This window comes from Nymphalis io, chromosome 18 (assembly GCF_905147045.1).
Source record: "Nymphalis io chromosome 18, ilAglIoxx1.1, whole genome shotgun sequence".
In the NCBI taxonomy this organism is placed as follows: Eukaryota; Metazoa; Arthropoda; class Insecta; order Lepidoptera; family Nymphalidae; genus Nymphalis; species Nymphalis io.
The window spans coordinates 10,774,277-10,801,309 of NC_065905.1; the positions used below are offsets into that span (position 1 = coordinate 10,774,277).

The 27,033-nt window shown below is 33.7% G+C and overlaps 1 protein-coding gene across 2 annotated transcripts; it reads right to left on the reverse strand.

Moving 5' to 3' along the window:
• Nucleotides 1-116: 116 nt before the first annotated feature.
• LOC126775438 (serine protease gd-like) lies at nucleotides 117-23,211 on the reverse strand. Of its 2 annotated transcripts, none has more exons than XM_050497392.1 (9): nucleotides 22,889-23,211; nucleotides 7,523-7,688; nucleotides 6,581-6,805; nucleotides 6,040-6,133; nucleotides 3,772-3,986; nucleotides 3,416-3,577; nucleotides 2,456-2,571; nucleotides 774-918; nucleotides 117-372 (listed from the first exon to the last, which is right to left on the reverse strand). In XM_050497392.1, the coding sequence occupies exons 1-9, from the start codon at nucleotides 23,087-23,089 to the stop codon at nucleotides 158-160; spliced, it is 1,539 nt and encodes a 512-aa protein (XP_050353349.1). In that variant the 5' UTR covers nucleotides 23,090-23,211; the 3' UTR covers nucleotides 117-157. The 2 variants fall into 2 exon arrangements, with proteins under 2 accessions (XP_050353349.1, XP_050353348.1); XM_050497391.1 differs by having other exon boundaries at nucleotides 6,040-6,136.
• Nucleotides 23,212-27,033: the final 3,822 nt, after the last annotated feature.

The following is a 27,033-nucleotide window of genomic DNA, read 5'->3' on the forward strand; positions in this document are numbered from 1 at the left end:
GTATTTAAATGTTACATCCGTTTTGGAAACTTATCAGTTGATCACTTTGAATATTGTATAATGAATAGGCGAATAAGCGGCGTATATTGGTAAGGTAAATAAACAATACAGTTACATAAATAGTATTTGAAATTTTATTAAATCTATTTTTCTATAATTAATTGATGGTATTAGTCATAACATCAGTAATCCATGGTAAATATTGTGCGGTGTCTGTGAATACGACGTAATCTTCGAGATTACAGGTGCTTTCACCGTTTTCTGTCCACAGCGACAGGGAAACTACGCCCCGAAGTCTCCATCGGCCATTGTCTAGGATGTAGAGACCACCTCCAGAGTCACCTAAACACGGACCGGAGCCACTGTGATCTCCTGTAATTAAAACAATAGATTTAAGGCATATAAAAATATTACATTAGCCATAATTGCTGTTTATAACAAAAAAAAATACTATATTAAAAATATAGTCTGTCTCCACATGGTCGAAACCTATATAGCCTATTCCAATCGAAGACAAAGTAGGAGACTGTTCTATATTATGCACTATTAACCGTTCTTGATTAATATATCTTTTTTCAAACAAAACTACTTCACTTGACTACTCTGCGTCGCCTAGCGGCCTCATAGTACATGAGAAAAAGTAAGTCAAAAGCTTTAAAACTTGATGATGTTTCTTTAAAAGAAATGCTTTAGGTTTTCTTAATGGAAAAATTAAGTTATTCTAGATAAATGCTGTCACATATTTTTATTAATATGTTGATGATATTACACACCCGCGCATAGGGTCTTAGACGACGTTAGTTTGTGGAACTCGGGCTTGCTCGCTCTACACGTAGCGGTGCTGACTATAGGCATCCGCACCATGCGCGGCTCGCCTTTGCCTCCCGGGCCCATCTCGTTCGCACCCCATCCTGCTACCTAAAAAAAATGGTATTAGAATGTTGTATTCACTTCACTTTTTTATTAAATAAATATACACAGACAATTAGACAGATATATATAACTAAGTCTATTTTTTTGTCTTAAGCTGTTATATACTTAAAAAAGTGTTGACTTTTTTCATTTCAATTAATTCTAAAATATTGATACACATACTATCAAATCACATCTAAAAAGCATAGCACTAAAAAAATTAAGCTAGGTCATAATTTTATTATTACGATATACATATTGTTTTACTGTTCTTGTTGTTCGTATTAGAACAAGAAATTACTCTTATTCAGCGCCAGCTTTTGCCTTTGATCAGGGTAGAGCGAGATTGTCTTACAGCCCAATGGTTGCCATGTAAAAGCACTTCACATAAATTGCATTTCATTTAATGTCTTTTTAATAAAAATAATCACGTTAATGAAAAACAACAAACAACGCTTATGAACTCTATGAAAATTGCTTCTGATATTTTCTTGCCATGCTACTTGGCGCCTAGAGCGATCGCTCCTCTCTCCTGCCTCAGAGCCGGCGCTGCTCTATTAGATAGAGTAAGCGTTCATTTATTTATTTATTTATTTATTTATTTATGGTCCACAAAACAGATTATAACTAAAGACACATTTAATATATAAGTAAACATTATAAGCAAGCTAAGTTATAACCCAACAACTATGTGAACACAGATTGTAGACGAAATATTTCACTTATAAAAATCGAATAACATCAGCACTTGAGAATACATTGTACACTTTACAAAAAACGTTTACAATAAATGAAAAGAAAAAATTATACAGAAAAATATGAACAAGTTATGACAATGAAAAATAAAACGAAATTATGAAATGTTGAAATGAGGAACTAAATAATGAATAAGAAAATAGATTTAATCACTATTATTAGTTGTTAATTGAAAATATTGAAACCAATTGTTTTCTAAATAGATTTAGGTTATTGTTGAAAATGTCAATACCATCATTCGTGTCTTTTTCGAGAAAAATTTTGTTATATGCGCGACACATACGACCGATAGGATTATGATATGATATGTTGTTATTGTATGCGTCCAGGGTAAATATTCTAGGGTGTCGGTATTTAAAGTTAGTGTTTATGTTGATGGATCTTAAAAGCAAGGGTGAATCAATAACACCGTGTATTATTTTATGCAAATATACTAAGTTATTGCAGTCACGACGCATTTCTAGTGTTTGCAATTTAAAATGACTAAGCCTGTCATTGTAGCATTCGAGTTTACGTCCGTACTGATAGCGAAAACTGAGCAATCGTAAAAACCTTTTCTGTACGGCTTCTATCTTTTCACAGTGAGTGGCATAGTTAGGTGACCATATAACCGAGTTATATTCTAAAATACTGCGAACTATGGAACAGTAAAGATGTATAGTAGTTTTAGGCCTTTTAAAACTTTTAGTGCACCTGCTTATGAATCCACACAATCTGTTACTCTTGTTAATTATGTACTCGTAATGATGAATGAATAATTGAAGAAATAATAATGCAAGTTACTTACAACACCCGATTGTCCGACAATTCGATTGAGATCTGTGCTGCCGCTCCAAAGACAAGCTGGCTTAATGAAATTACTCAGGGGAATATTCTTATCAAGCGTCATCACCAGGATATCATCTGGAAACGATGGGATTATCCATTAAGTAAATAAAAACAGTACTACCAAAAAAAAAATTAGCAAAAGCACCATTAAAACAAAAATAAACTACATCGCTTGTTAATAATATAAAAATTGGACTAATAAAGTTATCACATATAGAAATATTCCAGGACGGACATAATGTCCTCCAGACCGATTTCGGCCACGGCGGCCAATCTCAAGAGAGATTAGCTAACTGCACAGGAGATATTATAGCGCACAAGTGTGTAGCAAACATAGATGCACTCTCAATTCCCTAACTCTCATAATCCGATGGGACGGCGATCCGACACGACTGGAAAGAGTTCAAGCGCAGGACCGACGGTTTTACGTGCTTTCAGAGGCACAGGAGTGTATACACTTCCAACTTCCAAACTCCAGGCTGCTACTGAAAATTTTCTGACAGAAAAACTCAATAACTTTTTACTGGCCCGACCTGGGAATTGAACCCAGGACCTCCAGGTCTGCGGCCTTGCATCAAGCCACTAGACCAACGAGGCAGTCAAGGACGGACACACGCTATATAGTACGAGGATGTTAAATATGAGACTGTTAAATTGTCAAAGATAAAAATGTCGGTCCAGATGCTTCATTTGCATTATAAACATTTCGGGCTCATGACCATGAAATCAAACATTGTAAGTAAACTTGTCTGTGTCGGATGAAAATCTGCCACATTCACCAACCGGCATTGGAGAATATTGGTTGAATAATTCCAAGCTTTATCCTCAATAGGAACGTAAGCATTTGCACAGCGCGAGATTTTACAGGCTTTTACTACGAGCAAATTGCAGTAGTAGCATGATATGTAAGTCACCTTACTTGCAAGAGAGGACGCATTATACGCGTCATGTATCGCAGCAGCAGTCAGAGTCCTTGTGACGGTAATGTCATCGCTCCAGTCCTCTAAATTATAAACACCTGCTTTCACGACTATGTTCTTTATGGAAGTGTAAGAGCTCTTCCGCTGCATGCAGTGAGCCGCTGTTGAAGAAATATATATTTAATTACACTAAAAATATATGAACCACATCGTCACTCTAGTCAGGGAGCCCAAATGGCCAGGTTTAAAGAGTCAAGGCTTAATCAAAGATTGTGGGTATAAACTCAGTCACTTAACTTTCACTTCATAGTAAAAATAAAAATAAATATATGATGTAATTATCGGTTTCACTGACCTGAGACCACGTGTTTTTCAGATACTAATGTCCCTGCGCAGATATAACTTAAACTGCTAAATTTTCGTTTATAAAGCGCAACCAGCCAAGGCCATTCCCCTCTATCATAGCTGAATCCATTATAAACTAATGGTATATGATCGTGAGCTCCTCCGTTAATTCCGCATTCTAAAGCATTTAATGTTCCACCAGGTTGTTGAGAGTTTTGTCCTGCTCTGTAAGAAAAATATATATAATTAATATCTTTTTTTTATGTTGGCCTTCCTCAAGTAGTCAATGAGTCGTCTTTCTGCCGGTAATTACGCTAGCTCATTCAATCTCGAAACCGGAACACATTATATACCTCGTATTGATATTTGGCAGTAGAATGACTACTTTTTACAATTAAATTATAAATTCAACGCAAACATTATGCGCAATTGTGTCTGTTTATTGTCGGTGCATAGCTTCGCTTGGCAACCTTCGTTAATTACTTTACTGAGCTGTTTTTAAATGATTTCTTTAAATCTGTACATTTTATATGGGTATACAAAGTTATGATACCGGTTTTGTATTGTTTTAAAATTGTCTTTGCTTTGAATTAACTATATTTATATCATCCTTCCTATTTTGGTATACTATTTTGATGCGTGTATTGTATTAATATTATAATTATTATGGTCAATGTCGCATTTCACTTTCTGACATTTCACGACAGTTGTTTGCGGTGAGTTTTGAATTTGTTCAAGCTATTCTAGCTTCACAGGAAGTAGGATGTCACGTAAGGGCGAATTTAATGAACCGTTTTACGTTTTTGTTATTAACCGCACATTTATTATATTTTACTGGTGGTAGGGCTTTGTGCAAGCTCGTCTGGGTAGGTACCACCCACTCATCAGATATTCTACCGCAAAACAGCAGTACTTAATATTGTTGTGTTCCGGTTTGAAGGGTGAGTGAGCCAGTGTAATTACAGGCACAAGGGACATAAAATCTTAGTTCCCAAGGTTGGTGGCGCATTGGATATGTAAGCGATGGTTGACATTTCTTACAATGCCAATGTCTAAGAGCGTTGGTGACCACTTACCATCAGGTGGCCCATATGCTCGTCCGCCTTCCTATTCTATAAAAAAAAAAAAAAATCTGCATTTTGTTGAAGGATTAAATCAAAATATACTTTATTCAATTAGGCTATTGCGAGTAAAATTATTATTGCTTGAGAATGTCCTATCGATAAGAACCGGCAAGAAACTCAATAATTACTTTTTTTCGACAATCAGGTTACATAGGTAATTAAGCACAATTGAATAATTATTTAAGAAATCTTGTTGAGTTCTTTGACTCAAGTGTGAAACAATAAGATAATCATCAAGCATTTTTTTAATGCTGTAATGTTTAAATTTATGTAAAAGCGTTTCGTGTGCCACACAATCGAATGCTTTAGGTAAATCCACATTCCGACCCGGTGATCAGGCACTGACGATTCATAAGTACTTGTTAAAGTCTATTTGAGTAAAACATATTTTGATTTTGTAATCGCTGAATATCCAAAAAGCATTCTGCGATGTCTTACATCATATAAATGCCTAAACAGCGCTGTTCCCACGTTGATGGGTATTGATCTTTTGTGAAACCATATTGTTCACAGTTCAGATTACGTTAATTCAAAATATTTTTACAAATATTTTTCTCAAGGACGGAAGTATCGAAACGGGCTTATAATTACTTGGACCGCTTTTGTTTCCGGTTTTAAAAAGTACATATGAAAACGTTATCCTTTTATAATTTAGCCACATCTGATGGTGATGATTTTAATTGCAATGTTATTTTATCAAAAATCTTTTGAATGAGTACAATTACAACTTCTTATTCCGACTACATTGATTATCTGCGTTCAATTCAATTATTGTTGGCTTGTTTATTAGGCTGCTCACAAGTAGTCCTCATTACATTATATGTCGCACCGCTTATATCACAAAAATTCAAGATTTTGTTAGTAATATGGCAAATGATTAAAAAGTAGTAAATTGTCTATGGTCTCATCTTAATATCTTTGATTAGTACAGATGCATACTCGTTTAAAAATTTTTGAATACCGCTTAAAATGATACAGTTATCATGTATACCATTGCTTCATACTTAATTCTACTTTTATAACCCAATAGTAACAATAATATACAGGAACTATAATGTAATAATCTTATTGTTATCGTGCATGCACTTTTCTGCGACTTTGGCTATACATTTAATAATAACCCTGTATGCTTGTAAATTATGTAATATTCTTACCCAGATGGTTTTACTGGCCAGGTTTTTCTAGTGGTCGGTCTTATTGGTCTTTGCGTTGTCGTCGCACCAGGTCTTTCCCCGGGTCTCTTTGGAGCTGCTAAAATATGTAGTCGATAGATATAGATACGATACTTAACCATATTTATTTACTTAATAATAAATACAAAGACCGTTAACGCTTATGAGAAACATACTTGCTAATGTCTTATATGAAAACCTGATTACAAATGTATTACGAATTAAATTTTTTTATCATCTGTAAACGGGTATTAGTATATAGTATACTAAGGATTTTTTATTAAGTTCATCCATTGATCAAGCACGTTACTATCACACGTTTTTTAGGAGTGCTTGTGGTGCTTAATTATCGAGTTAACGGTCGAGATCGAGGTCGATACGAGACCGATTCACGGTCCAAAAGAAGGTTAATATTTTTATAACTATTCTTTCAAATACATGCAGTTCCCAAATAAATTAGATGAAAGCAAGCAACTGGCCAAGATTTATTTAAATTTTAATATATAACATTTTAAAAACTCACCCTCATCCCCTCGTTGCCCTTCGACTTGATTATTGTTGATATTAAAATTTGTTTGTGGTCTATTATTAATTGTCTGTGGTGGTGTCTGTTGCTCAGGCTCTATTTCATAAGATGGGGCTTGACTAGGAGTATTAATCACAGCGTACAGTCCATCCGTTCCCGATTTAAAGAACAACATGTGCTGGAGACTTATCGTTGTGACGTAAGCTGCTTCTCCTGGAACATCTGTTGAAAAAACCTATAATTAACTATTTTTTAATGACTCAAGTTGACTTATAATGCTTAAAAGGCTACAAATTCTGCGGACCTTGTATCAAATACCAGGTACAGATAATAAAAAAATATTGTTGATCTGGAAATAAATGTTATTGGGAGCTGCCCGGAGCTTGAAGTTAGCACTGGTTATAGTCCCGTTCCTCGGTAACCACGTAAAGTCGTTGGTCCTGTGCCTGACCTCTGTCCGGTAATCATTACATAAAGCAACAAATGATGTCAGGATAATTGTAACCGATTATTTTTTGAAAAAAAAAAAAACTAATAAAATATAGGCTTGTTAAACCAATCATACACAAATAACAATGTGTTAAGGTTACACGTGATTATCGATACTAAAATAATACAAATATTTGACCTCAGATAGATAGATTTACATCATATTATTTAAAAAACGATTCGTTTTGCTTACGGATAGAAATATGGTACTACATCTATGCGATGGGTTCGAGTTCAAGCCTATATAACTGCATTTTAATCATCGTTCTAAGATTGAATTTATAATGTGTCTTGTCCTCAGTGGTGAAAGATCGCGAGGAAATCTGCACGTGTTGAATGAAATTTTGCCACATGTATCCAACAACAATAGTGGAACTGTGGTTGAGCTTTGGGAGAATATTTACCATAGAGATTTAATGTTAGCATAATATTTTGTTATGGTTGTCTTACCTCCAGTTCCGTAACATAATACATTGTCATTTACTGTGAGTGCTGTCAGCTTTGGCACGGGAGAAATGACGGGGAAATTAACTCTGTACTGCAAGGGCACCCCTCGATTAAATTCTTGAAGTAGGTAGAGCTCGGAGCCTATCGGATGTAAATTACCCGCGTATGTCTGTAAAACGCAAGAAATTTGTATACTAATATTATAAATGTAAAACTAACTCGTCTGTCTTTTACATTTTCACGGGTAAACCACTGAACCGCTTTTGATAAATTTTGGTATAGAGTATGTTTAAAGCCCAAGGAAGAACGTAGGCTACTTTTATCATACCTAACATCTGCCAAGGGTACCCCCTACTGCCTCTAACATTCCGGAAAAAAATGCTTGATTATATTCTGGAAAAGGTGTTTAGAGCCTCTCATCTCACCTCGTGGTTGCCGCAAAAGCCGTTTAAGTATTTCATCATATTCATGCAATAGATAACAACATACATATTATATATATACACATACATTATGTAAAACTTATATTAATAAAACTAGTTATTATAAATAATAATAAACAAGTTAAAAAAAAAAGATACCAATAAAAAAAACATACACTAAAGGTATTCATAAAGTTAAATAATACGCCTTGACTCGGATGTTGAGTGAAACGGTAAGTTGCCATGGATGAACTGCTAGACATTATTCCTCAAAAAATAAAATTCCTTAAAGACATAGTAAACAAGAATAAAATAGCTCTGGCATAAAAAAAGAATAAAACATTGTGTCAATTGTATTAACAATTATGTTTTCTAATACCATATATTTAATGGACGTTATTACTAATCCTTTATTGTTTGCTTAGTCTCTGAGACTTCGCAGTTTTTCTATTACTCATATAATGAGTAGCGTTTATTGTGCACGCGAGCTCATCTGGTTAGATCTCATCCACTCATAATTTAGTCTGCCACCAATCCGCGTTGAAACCTCAAAACGTTCCCAAAAGGAGGACGGAGACCTTAGACATGAGCTGTTAAATGAGTAATTGTAATTGCTTTTTTTATGATTAGCGGCGCATTGTGTATGTAAAATAGAAAAAATGTGGCAATTTTTATGTGAATTGTATTATTGTAGTAAAGAAGATATATAATAATTAATGACTATTTATAATGTGATGCTTTTACGAATGATGTGATAACCTATAATTAGTAGGACATTTATCAAAAAACCTTTTCAACCCCTATTTAACTGTCTATCTAATGTATCTACTGGTGGTTGTCCAAAATAAAATATTAAAATAAATAAATAAATTTAGATACAATCGGTTGTTTGTCCAATTGTTTGCTTTACTGTAAATTAAAAACATTACACATATTTTACAGATAATAAATACAGAATCACAATTGTGTCAATTATATTGTACAATATACCATCTTTAAGCTAAACTAATTGTATTTTTTATAATGAGCCGTTGTTACGTATTATATTAATCGCCCACGTAACAGCCTTAACAAATTATTATCACTACAAGTCTTTAGTCTTATTCAAATATTAATTAACTATTTACATATTAATTCTGACAGAGGTATCTGGCATAAATATTCACACGTAGCCTTCTGGCGAACCGTCAATACTAGCTAACCAATGCTATTAAGATGAAACCATAGACAATTTATTACTTTTTAACGATTTAACATATACCTAACAACAAACAGTACGGTAGTAAGGAACCACTCCACCAATAAAAGCAATTCCATGGAGGGTTGATGTCAGGCTGGCATCTGGCCGTAATCGTCTTCCATACTATATACATATTTTAAAAAACCCTCGATCAAATAAATTGATTGAACTCTTTTATTAAATAGGTATAATATAAGCAAACTTAGTTCCTATTTTGCAACATCCCATAAAGTAAATCAATATAAGTAAGCAATAATTTATCTGATACGTCACGTTTGCGAGTCTAACGTTATCTATCGGGTTTACAGCGGGACCGCCCCGTCGAGGAAAATACTAGGTTTGCCGTAATCATTATTCTCTTATTATATGTTTTGCATACTGATGCAAACATTTAAACGGCATAAACAGTTAAGCTACGCGAAAAATAATCCCTATTTAGTTTTTTTTTATTCATGTATGTATTGGTAAAAAAGATAATTATAATTATACTATACCGAAAATTAAGAAAAAACAAATATAAATGACCATAGTCAACACTGTTTTTTAATTATTCGTTTATTATATTTATAGCACAGGTCCGGGTATTTTTGAGGATAACACTAGAAAAAACATAACTTAAAATAAATTAACATAGTTTGTGGCTTTGCCTGTTTCGTGACGAACATTTGTTAATTCATATTTTATACACATAATGTCGTCAAGAAACATGATATAAGGTTGGACTGAATCGCAAATTGATACACTAAAACTTCAGAATGCGGATTTGTAAAACTAGAACCAAAACTTAATTTATAAAATATTATTTTTCCTTTTAATATCTCATACATCCAATATTTATCTACATTATTTTTAGTTTACAATTTTTATTTTTTTTCTCGCAGTGGAAACCTTTAGAAAGGTACCCGGATCCCATGGGGGGGAGGACCGGGTTATGTGGGATTCTTACTAAAACTACTGCGATGGCCGTCCTCAGCATGGATCGGAGAGGCTGCGGGATCGTATTGATATGCGCATCCGCGGCCTCTTCCATGCTGTGCTCCGCTCGTGGCTCAGCGGACCTCTCCTCAGGGGGCGAAGGTAATCTTGCCCCCCGCACTCCTCGCTAGTGCGTACGGCAGCGCGAGACAATCCCAGCTGCCGTCCTCCTCAGTAGTTTCGAATATCTACGCCATCTTGCTGAGCCATTGTTTTTACAAGTTACTCAACCCAAGAGAAGAGGTATAAGATTAGCAAAAAACAAAAATTTAAATTGTGAAATGATATACGACTTCATAATCGACACGTCGAATGTGTCACACACTAATAAATAATTAGAAAAACACAAGAATATAACCGGTACAAATATGACTTAAATAGGTATTTACGTTGAGCTTTTGATAAAATCAAATGACTAGCCCAGCCCAGCCTAGCCCAGATTGTCCTTTGTCCAAAGTTGGTAGATTGAAGAAGCTATCATTCTAGACGCCAGTAGTGTGATTCTGTAAGAACTCACTTCATTACTCACCCGTGAAAAATTGACACCCGACTCATGGTAATTTCGATGTGTGTATTCTAGAATTTTTTGTTTTTTTTTTTTTATTTTTTTTTATAATTAATAGGCCAGCGTTTGACCGTTGACTTGCCTGATGTTAAGCATCGACACGGTCTAGGATGCAGCACGCTTGCCTATAAGAAACCCGTTATAATTATTATGATCGATATTGCATATCACTTTTTGACTTTTCACTGCCGACTACTGCGGTGAGTCTCCAGTTTGTTCTTACAGAATAGCCTGTTAATTATTGCCCGCATTGGAGCAGCGCGGTGGAATAAGCTCCAAAAACCTTCTCCTCAAAAAGGGTGAGGAGGCCTTAGCCCAGCAGTGGGACATTCACAGGCTGTTACTGTAATTATTGACTATAAGTCAATAATTTTAATCGAATAATAAAAGTTGTTGGCATATTATGAAAATTTGGTTGCGTGTTTGAACGTGTTTATTTATACATAAGAGGATAAAGACATATCTTAAGCATGCATATTTGAAGAGGTCAAGGCCCTAATAATACCACTAGCCAAAGTATATTCCGGCTCTACCCTGGTAAAAGCCTCGGACCGGTTATACGCTGATATCGGCAGTTTTGGGTGTAAGATAAACAAATTTTATACCATATAAAAGGACCTCTCCACGATTTGAAACTTTAAAAAATTCTTTGATTTTGAGTTTATTTTGTTTCAGCTTTTGGTTTATTTATGTGGAACTTTTACGTCACATCACACATTACATCGTATGGTTCACAGCTCCAGCAACTTTCTGGGTACAGCTGTGTGAGCACAATATTCTACTTTCTTATTTTTTTATGTTTAGTAAAATCAATATATTATATATAAGTTATTCAAGTAGTTTTCTTATTTAAGCACTTTTGGATCGTTATGTTACAACAAAAATTTAATTGAACATAAGCTAGTTAAGGTACTAAGTGCAAGCTTTTAAGTAGTTTTTAAATCGACTTTTTAACTATACCTTACGAACTAATTATTTATTTTGTAAGTGTAGTGTTATCAACTATAATGTTACTACGATTGTCGTAATTTTTTGCTTTATTTCGTAAATATGCAAATGATGTTTCTTATATCCATAAAGAAATAAATAAATGTATACTGAAACCCGTTTTTAGGTGATATATATTTTAATACGTAATACATTTGTAATCATTTTTTTCAACTAAGGCATCAACAAGTATGTCTTTCATAAGCATCAATGCAGTGGCGTAGCATGGGTCATTAGCACCCGGTGCGGGTTCCAAATTTGCCACCTTTTTATTTTTTGCAATTGTTTTTAATAAATTTGGGGCATTGTAAAAAAAAGAGCGCTATCTCTCTTTCTCTGTGATTATGTCTATGGCGTGGCGTGGCTTGCATCATTAAGTATTTAAAAAAAGTATAAATACTAAGCTAATTATAATGTGGTTTATTTAAGTCAACTAACATCACCGTCGCATGTAATGAAATGATTTTTCGCAAGCGCAACTTTGTCCTTCCGTATTTTTGTAGAGATTCTTTATGATCTTTATGATCTTAAATATTTTTGTTTTATTTTGCTTTTTAATTTGAACTTATTCGAAATTTGCAAACTGTTTTATAGGTATTAATTAAAACTTTAGGTTTTTGGGACTACGTTAGTAGATAGTCCATAGTAGATTTGAGCCCAACGTTACACTTAATAGTTCACACCGGAATAAACGCGGCCGAAGCCTTTTACTTTCTTTGCAAACGTGTTCATATTGGAGTCGCCAGGATTTAGTGTAAATATGTCAAGTCTAGATATAGATGATAAGCTGCAAGTACAGTCATCTATATACCAAAGTTTATCAATAATGGACATTAAATATGGCATGATAAACTCAAGTAAAATTTCTCAATAAGCCAGATTTGCGTGTATGTGTTTTGTAAATATGTCAGCTTTTTCCGCGGTGTCTCCGGCCTTTAACATTGTTTCCCTGATATGAGATGGAGCCAGTATATCAACGCTGGTAGCGTTCATATCCATCAGTCCCTTGCCATTATGACGACTAATTCCAATAAGAGCAGGACCGTCAATGGTGGTAAGAGCCTTTTTTGTTATATGATTCTTCTTCTTCGTCGTGACATTCTTGTCAGAGCGGTCCTGGTCGCCATGAAGTATTATTTATTATTCGGCGCAGATGTTATTCGCCTCACGAGCCTTCGCCATATGTCCCTATTAGTGGTGAGCATGGTACATTCATGCAAAGGACCGCCAACAGTTGTTTCTATTTTTCAGTCCATCGCATGGACGTCCTTCCAGGTGGTTGTATGATTAAGAGAACATATATTTTAAATGATATTTAAGAATATAATATGCAAGACCTTTAAAGCTTTTTCCTCATTCGTAACAAATCACAGGCTTTTATTACCTACTTGATTTTTTTCAATACATAAAATGTAAACATGTAGGCGGCATTTGGCCTTATATTCTCTTTATCTCCTCATTAGGGTTTAAAACTTATTTTAGTTATTTCATTACTTATTCCACGCTTCTTCAATGTGGGTTGGTACACGTGTAAAAGACTTTCATATTATAACATATGCAGGTTTCCTATGGCTTAGTATGAGGTATATTATCAACAGTTAATGATTGAACCCGCAATCTCCGTTATTTTATCTATTGGACTGTCACGACTGAATTTAACAAAATCATTACCTAACTCCGGACCTTTGGCGTACCTTGGGAGAGGCCTATGTTCAGCAGTGGACTACGATTGGCTGTTGATTGATTGATTGACTACTAGCTCAAATAAATCAAATAGCAATTCATTAAATTTTTTGTATAATAAAATTGTAAATAATAGTGAAGTATCAGTTATTTTTTTATTGTTTTTATATTTTTATTATACGATATGAATAAAAATGGATATTTTAATATGATATTATTGTTTAAGGACATTTATACTATTTTAGAGCTGTAATTAAAGCATTCGAAGGTATTTCCGTTTCTGTTCCTCCGTATTTTGTAGCTAGCTATCACTGCAAAATTACCCAGTCTAACTAATTCGCCTATTAATTTCTTTTTACATTAACAAGAAGTTTAATAGTAAATTAATCATCGGGTGATTAATATAATGAGGAAAATACTTGTATTATTACTTGGCAATTGTTTTATTATGCCTTTAATGTAAGCATGATCTTAATAACTCGATTAGAAATATTGTCAATTCGCCTGTCAGAAACAAACGGGATGAAAGCTGTCATTTATTTCGAATTAAAAATATTAATTAGGTATGTTAGCGTTTGATACATTACGATATAAAGACTAAATTATACGATATGTTGATATTGTTGCATAAAACACCACTCCAACCAAGACAAATGCAATATTTTTTTTATTCGTTGCATATTTGCAACATTGTACATACACCTATTATATATCGATTGAGGAAAATATATTATACGAACTATATATAATGAACAGTTTATTTTAAATTGCTTATTCACTCCGCAGAGGTTTGAATTTCAATCAATATTTATTCATTTCGGAAACGTTTAAAAACTTTTCCTGGTATAAACTAAGAACAAAATTGAAAATTTGTATTGAATTATATCTTTTTATTTATTTCTTATTATATTGAAATAAAATGTAAAAAAATATTAAGCCTCCAGTAATATAATTAAAGAACAATTCCTATTTTACTTGTATTAATATAATATATAATTTTTAATATTTTTTGTGTAGATGCGGCCTTATTTACGTACTGTTAATTCCCAATTATTTAATAAGCTTAGCGATTGTCTATGGGATTATTATAGTATCTTTGATAAGATCCTGTTAAAGATAAGGTTTACAGCACGAAGATGAAGTTGCGCCCCACTATTTTTTGCAAGGTGTGGGTAAAGTTTTATCCGAGCTTCGTCACTTATATGTGTACCAGCTATATATTGAAGCTATACTAGTTTCCTGATAGCTCTGGGGCTGCCGGGTGACGGATATGTGTGACTTTTCTTGGAGTCTACATCGTGTACCTAAAAATATAAAATTTATGTCCATTTTCGTACATCGTTATTCTTATGTCTAGTTTTACAAACGATTTGTCTGTCCGGCCTAATTTAATACCAACTTCGATTTTTATACACCGACCGACCGCAATGCTAGTCACTACATTTTCCTCATAGCGCGGGACGAATTATAAATGCCATTTAAACATTTACAACTTAATGCTTTCCCGCTTCTTTTAGTCATGCGATCTTCGTATATTATATCGACGTCGCCATCTTGGAATTGATATATAAAGATTTATCGTCGCTAATTTCGTTTAGAGTTTAGTTTTTTATGAACTGAACAGAGCCTATAAACCCACTAATCTACCTACTTTCTGACGTATTACTTCCACTGTAGTGGGGTTTTACCCGATTTCTCTACGTCCAAAGTAGAAAGTTGAAAATACCCGTTAACGAATACCGACTGTGATATAGTAATATATATATATATATATATATATATATATATATATATATTACTATATCACATATATATATATATATATATATAAACATATTTATTTATTTTAAAAATAAGTTCAGTGACCGAAAATTATTATCAGGGTATAGAAAAAAGCGAACGTTTACTTGGAGGTAGGGCTATGTGCAAGGTACAACCCACTGGTTTGTACCTACTCTGAAAGGCTTGCACATATTCTATCACGTATTCTACCAACGAACAGCAATACTTAGTATCGTTGTGTTCCGTTTTGAAGGGTGAGTGAGCCAGTGTAACTTGAGGCACAAGGGATATAATATCGTCCTACTCCCAAGATTTGTGGTGCATCGGCGATGTCTACGAGCGGTAGTGGTGGCGGTAGAACACTATTGCCAATTACCGATAAATTTTGTGTATTAAAAAACGTTAAAATTGGGTGAAAATTTATCATTCCACACTATCTTAAAAACATTTTGTATTTCAACTATGTAATGGCATTTATATTTATTAATGAAGTATTTATTCTTGGTTATTTTTTTGTTATTTTCCCAAAAACAATAATAACGGACCTCGAAACGTAAGAAAAATAATACTATGTTGCTATATAACTTTTATCTTGTTTATTCAATCGTATACTACTTACGTCTTAATTGTCACCGAGTTATCTGACAAAGAACACACTTCTAAATACTTCCTAAAGGTAAGGGCATGTCACAATATAAACTGCCGTAAATTGAACACAATACAACGAAAAACAAGTCGGTTTTGATGTTTAGTTATTATAGAATATTTCTAGATCAAAGTTATGTATGATTGAGATGAAAAATTACATTGAAATACATCTGGAATTCTGTTTCAGTTGCAATATTTTAAGCGTTTGGAGTTAAATAAAATGTTTCCAAATATTATTTAAAGCAATACCTTAACTAACGCTTCGGATTGTAGTTTTTACCATGAAGAATCGACAAGAAACTCGATAGATAGCTACTCTTATCCACTATAATTGGTTGATAAGACTAAGGGAAGAAGACAAAAATTCCGGGTGAGTATCATTACTTAATAGGCAAAGACATAACAGTTCACTAGCCGTACCTTTTACTATGGTTGACAACCGATATTGTTTTTTTTTTGTTTAGAAGCTATGGATTAGCTCTAAATGGTGTTATCAACAAAAAAAATGGATATAGAAGCTGTTAAAACACTTTTCTCCAAAAACTTGATAGAAACATACAAATCCATAAGTTTAGTCCATAGTTTTAACCACTAAGCGAACATAAGTATTTATTAAATTTAGCAAACCATTTTGGATATGTTAGATTTTTAGTAGTAATTTGTAAAATATCACAGAAGAGGATATATACGAGAATTTAGCTACTTTACATCTAACAGTCATTAAAACTTGCGACTAATAATAATAGAAGATGAGTTACCTTATTTAAATACCGGCCACGATCTAATTTATACAGAAATACTAAATTGGTTTCCAAGTTTACAACCTGATTTAAATATTCAGTTTTTGCGTCAAATATTCAACATTCCGGTCGTATATATAAAATAACAAGGCAGACATATATACTTATAACGTTTTTAAGCCTTCTTATTGCAATCATCGTGTATATGTATAGATAACTCAACACGATGACGCGCCCCACTCTTCTTCCCAAACGCTACAGTGCAAGTGTGCAATGTAAGTTGCTAGAGTGTGAGTTCTATTGCTACGACCAGAGTAGCTATGTACACACACAAAGTGAAATCACCAATGTTATCATTGTCAACAGGAAATATGGTCTAATACATATTTCCGAAATAAATTTCTGAGAGGAGTTTTTGTAATAATTTTTGTGTAAGAATATAATATACTCAATATATAGAATTACTAGTATTCGCCAGCGGCTTTCCCCGCCTGCTAGACGGAGAGAGGTATAATGTAAAAATAGACCCAAAGGTTCTTGGGGTTCGAGCTTGGTTCATATCAAATTTTATCAAAATCGGTTCAGTTGTTTTTAGCCAGGAAAGCATAACATACAGAGTTACTTTGGCACTTTTAATATTAGTAGAATTATTGTTATTTAAATATTGAAATTAATTAATACTATAAATCTATTTTGTTGGTGGGTCGTGAATATAATGAATACATAAATCTAAGTTGATATTTTATGCCTTTTTTGTTATTCCGTCATACTTAATTTACAACAAAATCAAAATATTTTGTATTTAAGTAGGACCATATATAAGCACGTTTCTAATAAGTAACTTATAAAGTGTTAAAAATGTATAAAAAATAGCGTTAATTCTACTCGTATAATGTCCGTATTTCTTCGTAATCATAAAATTATTTTATTATGAATGGAAATTCCACGCCGCATCTTTCTATGTTATGTAATTAAATGTACGCGCTAATCTTAGGACGTAGGTTTAGGCATCTAACGTAGGCTTTTCAAATTATTTTCAACATCAGGCAGATTGATGTACCTTAAACTTCATATAATTTAAGAATATTTTGGATAAAATATTATTAAATTATATGAATATGTATAGGTGTAAATCGATTGAGTTATATGAAATGAATACCTACGTGTCTCTGCTCTTTAACAAATGCAAAGAAAACTCCGTGACACAATGTTTGTCTACTTAGACCTACGTCACTATTATACTTTACTTTACTTTATACTTTATTGTACACCACAGCACAAAGAGAAAAATACAAAACATGTATACTGCCTAAATAAATGTACCATACATAGCGATCTCTTCCAGGCAACCAACGGTGTAAGTAATTACAGATAGGATATGAGGTAGGTGGGGGTATGAATAAAATAATATTAATATTTAATTAAAACAAAACCAATAAACAAATGTAAATATAATATTATATATATTTAGATATATTATTAACTTGTTTATTTATCACTCTTTCCTCAGAAGTATATAATTGAACTTCAATCAGGTGCGTTGCAGCGTTCATAGCGTTATTAAAATGTAATTAATTGGTTATACTGGAACATATTAATTATAATTAGTATCGAGTATTTTGTTTATTGTTATTTCCTTTAAAGATAAAGGTAATCATCAATCATTTCTACAATAAGATTCCGTGGATATTCTTAACTTGTCCAATCAATTCAATTCTCATGTCAAAAAAACATCGAAAAATTATGATATATGATAATAATATCCTGGTACATTATTCATCCTGTTACATCTGGTGGTAGGGCTTTGTGCAAGCTCGTCTGGGTAGGTACCACCCACTCATCAGATATTCTACCGCAAAACAGCAATACTTGATATTGTTGTGTTCCAGTTTGAAGGGTGAGTGAGCCAGTGTAATTACAGGCACAAGGGACATAAAATCTTAGTTCCCAAGGTTGGTGGCGCATTGGCTACAAGCGATGGTTGACATTTCTTACAATGCCAATGTCTAAGAGCGTTTGGTGACCACTTACCATCAGGTGGCCCATATGCTCGTCCACCTTCCTATTCTATAAAAAAAAAAAATCTGATCCCAAACTAAGCTGAGCTCGTACTATGGAAACCAGACAACTGATATACTACATATACTACTTTTCTTTTGTAAATACATACTTATATAGGTAATTACACCCAGACTCAGGACAAACAGACATGTTCATACACACGAATGTCTGTCCTAGGTGGGAATCGAACCTACAACCTTCGGCGTGAATTCAAGTATCTAACAACCACGCTAACCCTTCTGTCAGATATGATAAAAAAGCCTGCAGTTAGTGTCCATTCGTTAATATTCAGACATGACAAATAATAAATTTGATCTCATTTAATTAACACATATATTTAAATTGGTAGAAAAGAAAACTACTACTGACTTTCTTGCCTGTTCTTCGCGGTAGAATCTACATTCCGAAACGGTACCACCGCTTTACCTTTTATTGGGTAGTGTTCGTACATGACGATTCAAAAGTGTTTTTTTTTTTTTTTTATAGAATAGGAAGGCGGACGAGCATATGGGCCACCTGATGGTAAGTGGTCACCAACGCTCTTAGACATTGGCATTGTAAGAAATGTCAACCATCGCTTACATATCCAATGCGCCACCAACCTTGGGAACTAAGATTTTATGTCCCTTGTGCCTGTAATTACACTGGCTCACTCACCCTTCAAACCGGAACACAACAATATCAAGTATTGCTGTTTTGCGGTAGAATATCTGATGAGTGGGTGGTACCTACCCAGACGAGCTTGCACAAGGCCCTACCACCTTTATATAAGTATAAAGGTTTTTATAGCAAACAATACTTGCGTTAAAACTGGAATTAAAAAAACAGGAGTCGACAAACTACTAGCGTCTCGTTCTTTCGCATTCCAGTCTCTTTGTGTAACGTAAATATTTAATACATTGTATATGTGTATGTGTGTATAGCATTGTATAATAAAGCATTCTTGTCCTTTTTTAAATTAGTTCATATTTCTTTAGCTGTGCAGTTTTATTTTTATTTTTCATTCAAATTCAATTACAAAAGAAAATTACGTACTTATTTAATATTAGCCTGCAGCTTCTCGCGACTCCATCCACGTGTAATTTTTACTATGTAAATTCACTAATTTTTTGTCTTATTATACTACTACTACTAGCTCTCAAATCAAATCAAATATCATAAGAATACTCTCGCATTTTAAATATTAGCACAGATTAATCAAGTATTTTTAATAAAATTTAATTTTTTAATTTTGTAAGCGTTTATCGCAAAGAAAACAGAAAAAACTCAATGATTAGGTACCAGATATTTCGCGTGTTAGCATAAATAAGGGAAATGTCAAAATCAATTTTTATATTCCGTTACAAAAAAGTGACATAATATAAATATTTGGCATCGTTTGAATTATTAGCTTTTTTGTTTCAATATTGTTTTCAAGGAAGGACGAAAATGAAAAACTTTACGATTATCTGTAATTTACACGGTTTTTTTATTTAATACACCACTCAAATTGTATTTTGACACGCAATACAAGTTTTTCTAAAACCTTAATAATAGCAAATTAAAAGTCTGTAACGTACAGTTGGTTATTTAAAGCGATTCAAGAATTCTAACACGATTCATTTATGTATAATGTAGGGAATTAATAAAACATTATTATGTATATATTAGCTAGTTGGTCCTGCGCCTGAACTCTTTCCGGTCGTGTCGGATTGCCGTTCCATCGGATTATGAGAGTTAGATAGTGCACCTGTGTTTGCGCACACACTTGTGCACTATAATATCTCCTGCGTAGTTGGCTAATCTCTCTTGAGATCTCTCTCCGCCGTGGCCGAAATCGGTCTGGAGGACATTTATCTATTAATTTATCTACCAAATTATAAATCATTCTTTCACCGTTTTGTGACATTGTCCTTTGTGCCTTGTGCTAGAATCTGCAGTTCTTAATATCTCATAGTTAACAAGTAGCAAACTAGTGGAATATAAATAATAACAATTGTAATAAGGGCTTCAACTTTTTGAAGCGCCCTAGGGCGGGCCCATTCGGCCTCTTGGGAAATCCACTCCTGTTTAATAGTATAGCTATATTATATAATATCTTATATCGTTATTTGGCATGTAGGCTATCTTTTGATACTGAGGCGTACATAACGGCACAGTTATATACAGTAACTCACAAACAAAGTCGGTGCAGTCGCTGAAACTGCTCAAGTAGGTACTTAAGCGCATCACTTAACTTAACTTTTTGATGTGTACACATTTTAGCCCTCGGTACACGGTAGATGCTTTGACTTCGAACGTCAGATGACGTCAGCGTAAGATTTCGAGCGTCAGGTGACGTCAGTGTAAGATTATTCATTCTTTTCTTTTCGTCAGGACCTTGGGACTCATAACATTTTTTTTAACGAGTATATGTTTGCAGTTTTGTGTTTTGAAACATCAGGTCATGGGACACATAATTAATTATTAATCGATGTTTTTTACAATTTGTTTATCATGTGTGTTTAGTAAATTGTATTTTTTTATTAAAATAGGTAGGCGGACCAGTAAACGGGCCACCTGGTAAATGGTTACCATCGCCCGTAGCTATTTGCGCTTTAAAAAATATTAACCGTTTCTAACATCGCCAATGCACCTCGTCATGAGCGGCTGGTACCAGAGGGGCTTTTACAAAGCTCTGCCATCAAGTAAAGTATAATTACGTATTTCATGTATCTTAATGATCAAGTTCTTTTTTTATGTGTTAATTCTTTATTGGTAAACTTTGTATGGACAATTTTATAAGATACAAAATTAAAATATAAAAAAAAACAAAATACATATTACAAATTTATAGCAAAAACTCGCGGCCTAAAAGATGTCCTTGGCATTGTACCCAAGACACTGGCACTATTGCCTCTCTGCACCGCTAGAATCAGCCTTTGGGCTAAATAAGCGCCAGCTCTTGGGTCGCCAGAAGTGTGGACCAGTATAACCATGATTACGTTAAATTTCAATGTTTAAGTAAAGTAAAGTAAGTAATATTTAAGTTGTTTGCGAACGTATTCTATTATTGTTTATTTAAATCATTATAGTTAATTAATTTATACATAAATATATGTCGAGTACTCGAGACATGTGCTCATCCCGACGTGTGGAGAAACCCGGAATAAAATCACCCAGCTTAAAACAAATATATTTCATAATGCTTAAATGATATCAAATGTCAATTGCGCAATATGATTTAACTAGCAATGTAAAAAGTCGCAAATTCGATTCTAACACAATCTTTAGGTTTATTTGGAGGGATAAATAGGAATCGTGTTATTCGTGCAAGTAATAAATAATAAAAAAAACCTTAGTTTGTTTTATCCGTAATCCGTAATCCGTAACAGCCTGTGAATGTCCCACTGCTGGGCTAAAGGCCTCCTCTCCTCTTTTTGAGGAGAAGGTTTGGAGCTTATTCCACCACGCTGCTCCAATGCGGGTTGGTAGTTTGTTTTATCATCAGCACCAAATGTCAAGATTTCATTTACAGTTACAATTGAACAGTTTTGAAATTTAATTTCAAGATTGAATCCATACATTTTAACGAGTGAAATTAGATACACGGTTGTAAAAAAGTAGATTTAGTGAATATTTGTAAATATGGCTTCATATTACAGTAACAATCAACTAACTTAATAACATTGTAGATCTATTCACATATATTATATATATATTTGAATATATTTAAAGTAACAACAATACACGCGCTTTATAAGTGTGTATTAACATTTATGTGTTTATCGACTTAAGTGATAATGCTATGTATATATAATATAATGAGTATTTATATTCTTCTATTTATTTTTATTCTTGACTGCCTCGTTGGTCTAGCGGCTAGATGTAAGATCGCAGACCCGAAGGTCCTGGGTTGAAATCCCAGTTCGGGTTAATAAAAAGTTATTGGGTTTTTCTGTCGAAAATTCTCAATAGTAGCCCCGAGTCAGGAAGTTGGAAATGTGTACACTCCCGTACCTCGGAAAGCACGTAAAGCCGTTGGTTCTGTACCTGAACTCTTGTCTGGTCGAGTCGGATTGCTGTCCAATCGGATTATGAGAGTTAGAGAGTACACCTGTTTTTGCGCACACACTTGTGTACTATAATATGTCCTACGCAGTTGGCTAATCTCTCTTGAGATTGGCCATTATTTTTATTTTTCCTTTAAAAAACAAATAAAACCGAAATTTATTTTTAGCAGTATAATTTACACATAATTAGCGTTGACATAAACCACTTAAAAAAATCTGATATAATAATACTTACTGACGGCAATCTCGCGGCTATTGTGAAATTAGCTCTGACCAGCAACGAGGGCACAAAACCGAACGGTTGCAAATTAATGAACCCATGCAATCCTGTGTTATCACTTTTATAGTCAAAATATTGTGGACAGGGTGACTTTACATTCTGGCCACACACACACAAAAATCCCATAAACACAAAACTAAAGGAGACACGATACATAGTTCTTTTATTATATATCGCCGACTAAGTAAATACGGCGCATCTTAATACAGAACAAAAACGTGTTCACAAGTCAAGAGTACAAGATACACTAAGAGTCTTTGTCCGACCTCGTATCCTTTAGACTTGTATGTAACACTATTGGACACCGATCCAACCGTAACCAACTTAAATACGACCTTTGTAAAATATCAAAAGGAACCAGTTTGGGTTTTTATTTTATAAATATTTTATTATATGCTTGTGTTATTATTATTATGCGAGAATATATAATTTACTGTCTACGTAGAGCTTTTTTATTAGAACGTTGTCTTCAAGAATTGATTAAAGTATGTTAATAGAGAGTGCGGAAGCGAACTGTTTTATGTTTGTGTGAGAAATGACATCTACAACAGTTATGCACTGTATGTATTGTTAGTCTTACGAAGCTAGGTAATGAGGAGGAGGCAACCAAGCAAGGAGTGCGGGCGAGATCACTAATGAGGAGCGAGCCGCAAAAACAAAGCGGACAGCGGATGCGGAAGTCAAATCGAACCCGTAGCCTCTCAGACCCGTCGATAACCCATTGCAGAGGTTTTACTGAGTAAGAATCCCAAATAACCTAGTAAACCTCCACCTCTTAGGATCTGGGTATTTTTCGAAGATTACCCTGAGAAAAAAAAATAGAAGCTAGGTAATATTGCTGCACATTCTATCGATTGACCAACTGTTACGAGTTCGTATTCCGGTTCAATAAAAGTTATTGTGTTTTCTGCCAAGAAATTTTCAGAAGCAGCACGGAAATAACATATCAAATTATATACGCATTGCAAAGATTCTTTTGTGTATCCTTAGACTCTTCAGTTTCTGGCACATCAAAACAAATAGACCCACGATGTCATGCTCTGAAAGAGGGTCAATCTGGTCTTTGTGTCATTACATTTAAAGTTGATTGACAAAGTAATTATATCTGATCACAATTGATAATTATTGTGTTAGTACCTATGTACAGTAATTTTTATAATATATAAAATTAAAATTAAAAATATATATATATGTAGTTAGTACTTCAATTTTATTACGAATTTATTTAAAAAATATATTTTAAAATAAGCCGTTATTGCAGTGGCGTAGATATAAGAGTTCCGACAAGGTGGTGCTTATAGAAAAAAAAATGTACTTAGTTTAAACATAATATAATTATCAGCCTTTTAACCGATGGAAGATAGGGTTACAATAAGAATACAGTGTATTTCAAAAGCGATCAAGTTTTTAGCAAAAGAAATTAGAAATGAATAAGCAATATTGCAGATACTGATAAAAACATTATGTACTAATGTTAATCCGCGGCTTCACCCTCAATATGTTTGTTATAACTTCATTAAAAGATCGATGAATTGACCTGACCACTTTCGGTCGGTCGGTTAAGATGGACCAGGCCTTTTATAATTGTTAACGTTACGTTTTCACGTCTTAATTACTCAATCAATTATAATGAAATTTCACATACACGTTGTTAGGGGCACAGAAAAGTATACAGGATATCTAATACCTCCGCTCCGTCACACGCGAGAGAAAACTAGAGACAAGAAATACGTTTCATTTCCACATAGCAAAAAATACCTCTGAAAAAATCTTATTGTCTGAGAGGTAAGAATGGATTTTATTTGCACAAAAAGTATGCAATAAAAATGCTATATACATATATGACTTTTTATGCGTAAATTACTCAAAACAAATAACGAATAGCTTACAGTTTTGACTTTTTTCTTTATGATGGGAAAAAAAAATTAAATCATTATAGATATAGTTTTTTTATATAGAATAGGTAGGCGGACGAGCATATGTGCCACCTGATTATAAGTGTTCACCAACGCCCATAGACATTGGCATTGTAAGAAATGTTAACCATCCCTTACATCGTCAATGCGCCACCAACCTTGGGAACTAAGATGTTATGTCCCTTGTGCCTGTAATTCACTGGCTAACTCACCCTTCAAACCGAAACACAACAATAACAAGTACTGCTGTTTAACGGTAGTATATCTGATGGCTGGTACCTACCCAGACGAACTTGCACAAAGCCCTACCACAAGTAATAGTATAGCTCGGGAGGAAATATAACCTAGTTTAATATATGGTGAAATATATATTTTTTAATCGTTCAGACCCCGTCCGTTTTGGGGCTTTGGTGCGAAAATATATAATATTCCTTTTAACGATTACAATCCCGTTAGTTTTATTAAATACAGATAACTAACTAGAACATGGTAACGGTGCCCGTTAATAAATAAAAGCAACAATTTATCTTTTAATCGCCGTTACGAAATGGGATGGTAAATATTTAAAAATTAAGTTAAATTTTAGGTCATGCAAGTATTCATCAATCATAAAAACGATGCCAAATATCGTTGCGAAGCTGTTATTAAACCTGAATCGATATTACAAGTTTATTTGAGGTCATATTCTCAGCTACTTCCTTCTTGTGTACTCAATATATAATGTAACGGACAAGATTATCAAATACATAGAAACATCTAGAGTGATCAATTACATTACCCAAAGTCGTACACCAAATTATTTAAACCGTCTATGAAGACCTGTCGAACTTATCAGTGACAAGTACTTGATGTGAAAGAATTATGACGGATGTAAATTCGTTTAAACAATCGTTAAAAAACTTCGGAAAAAGGATGTGGAGTATCTATGTATGAAGTATAACCTACGATACGATTCACATAACCCCGAGTGACAATGCAACTGTCATATAATTATTTCTGCGACATATATTTATATTTTTAGTATTTAATAGTGAAATCGTGAAGGTAAACTAAACTTAACTGCGAATATATAAACATTGTATTGACGACGCTCAGGAAAACTATGAATGATTCGAATTTGCGGTGCTACGTATCTTAATCTTGTCGCTACTTTAGTGTCTCGTAGTAATGTCGTCATCGATTTGCTTCGGCGATAGGGATGTGAATTATTTCGCTGGAATATGATTTTTCGTTCCAACTGTGCGAACCGGTATTACTAAAACAACTATTTTCCTTTATAAAAACTTATAATTTAGTTCAATAAGTTAGTCGTAACTACAGAACCATCAAGCGATATATCCATCAAAAACTATACTTGTAACTCAGATTACTAAACATAGCACCTGGCTATAAGGAAGAAAAGCCACTAAAAAACTAAGGATACTCTTTTCGTCATTGTGGATGAAACGGAAACGCATGCTTATGCTACCGTGGATTGACACAAGCCTAAATTTCCCCGTATAAACCCTAATCCGGTTGATAGTAATAAACAAACAAAACATTTAAACGAATACAAAAAATATGGCTATTAGATTAAATCGATAGCGATGATTTGCTAATCAAAATTAATTACGTTAATTAAAAACCGGTACCATAATCGTTTACTGCCAGAACATCTTGATAGACCGTAAACATCACGGAAACGATATGTCTAACAAAATATTTTGTAAATTATTAAATGATTAAGTAAACGTTATGAATAAAAAATAATAAAGTTCTAAGCACTCTTAAGCATACCTTGGCTTGATGATAAACCATGAATATTAAGTGATCGTGATTATTAATAGGTTATCATCATTATCATTCGCTTTTCCTTATTCCATTAATTTCAGCTCAGATTTTTTTTTTTCTAGTCATCTTATTAATATATTTTTCATAAGCAAATGTACCTTAATCCTTATAATTTTAGTAAATCTCAGTCCGAACTAACAAAATTTTAAAGAGTTATTATATATACGTAGAAGTGTTTTGTAATAACGTCGACGGATCTTACTAGGCATTAAACTTTTTTTATATAAACCGGGTTAGCAAATAACTCGACTCCACCTGGTGGTAAGTGGTAGTGCAGTCCAAACGCGACGACGATCAGTACAGTCGGGAAGTATGTTCTGCACTAGCCGCCCCCACTTTGCCAGCAAGATTCCT

Coding starts and splice junctions, on each gene's coding strand:
- LOC126775438 (XM_050497391.1), bottom strand. CDS start 23,089: ATGTATCGTGTCTCCTTTAGTTTTGTGTTTATGGGATTTTTGTGTGTG. Junction 6,137..6,580: donor AGGGCAACGAGGGGATGAGG/GTGAGTTTTTAA, acceptor TACATATTTTAG/CAGCTCCAAAGAGACCCGGG. Junction 919..2,455: donor TTGTCGGACAATCGGGTGTT/GTAAGTAACTTG, acceptor CATTTTTTTTAG/GTAGCAGGATGGGGTGCGAA.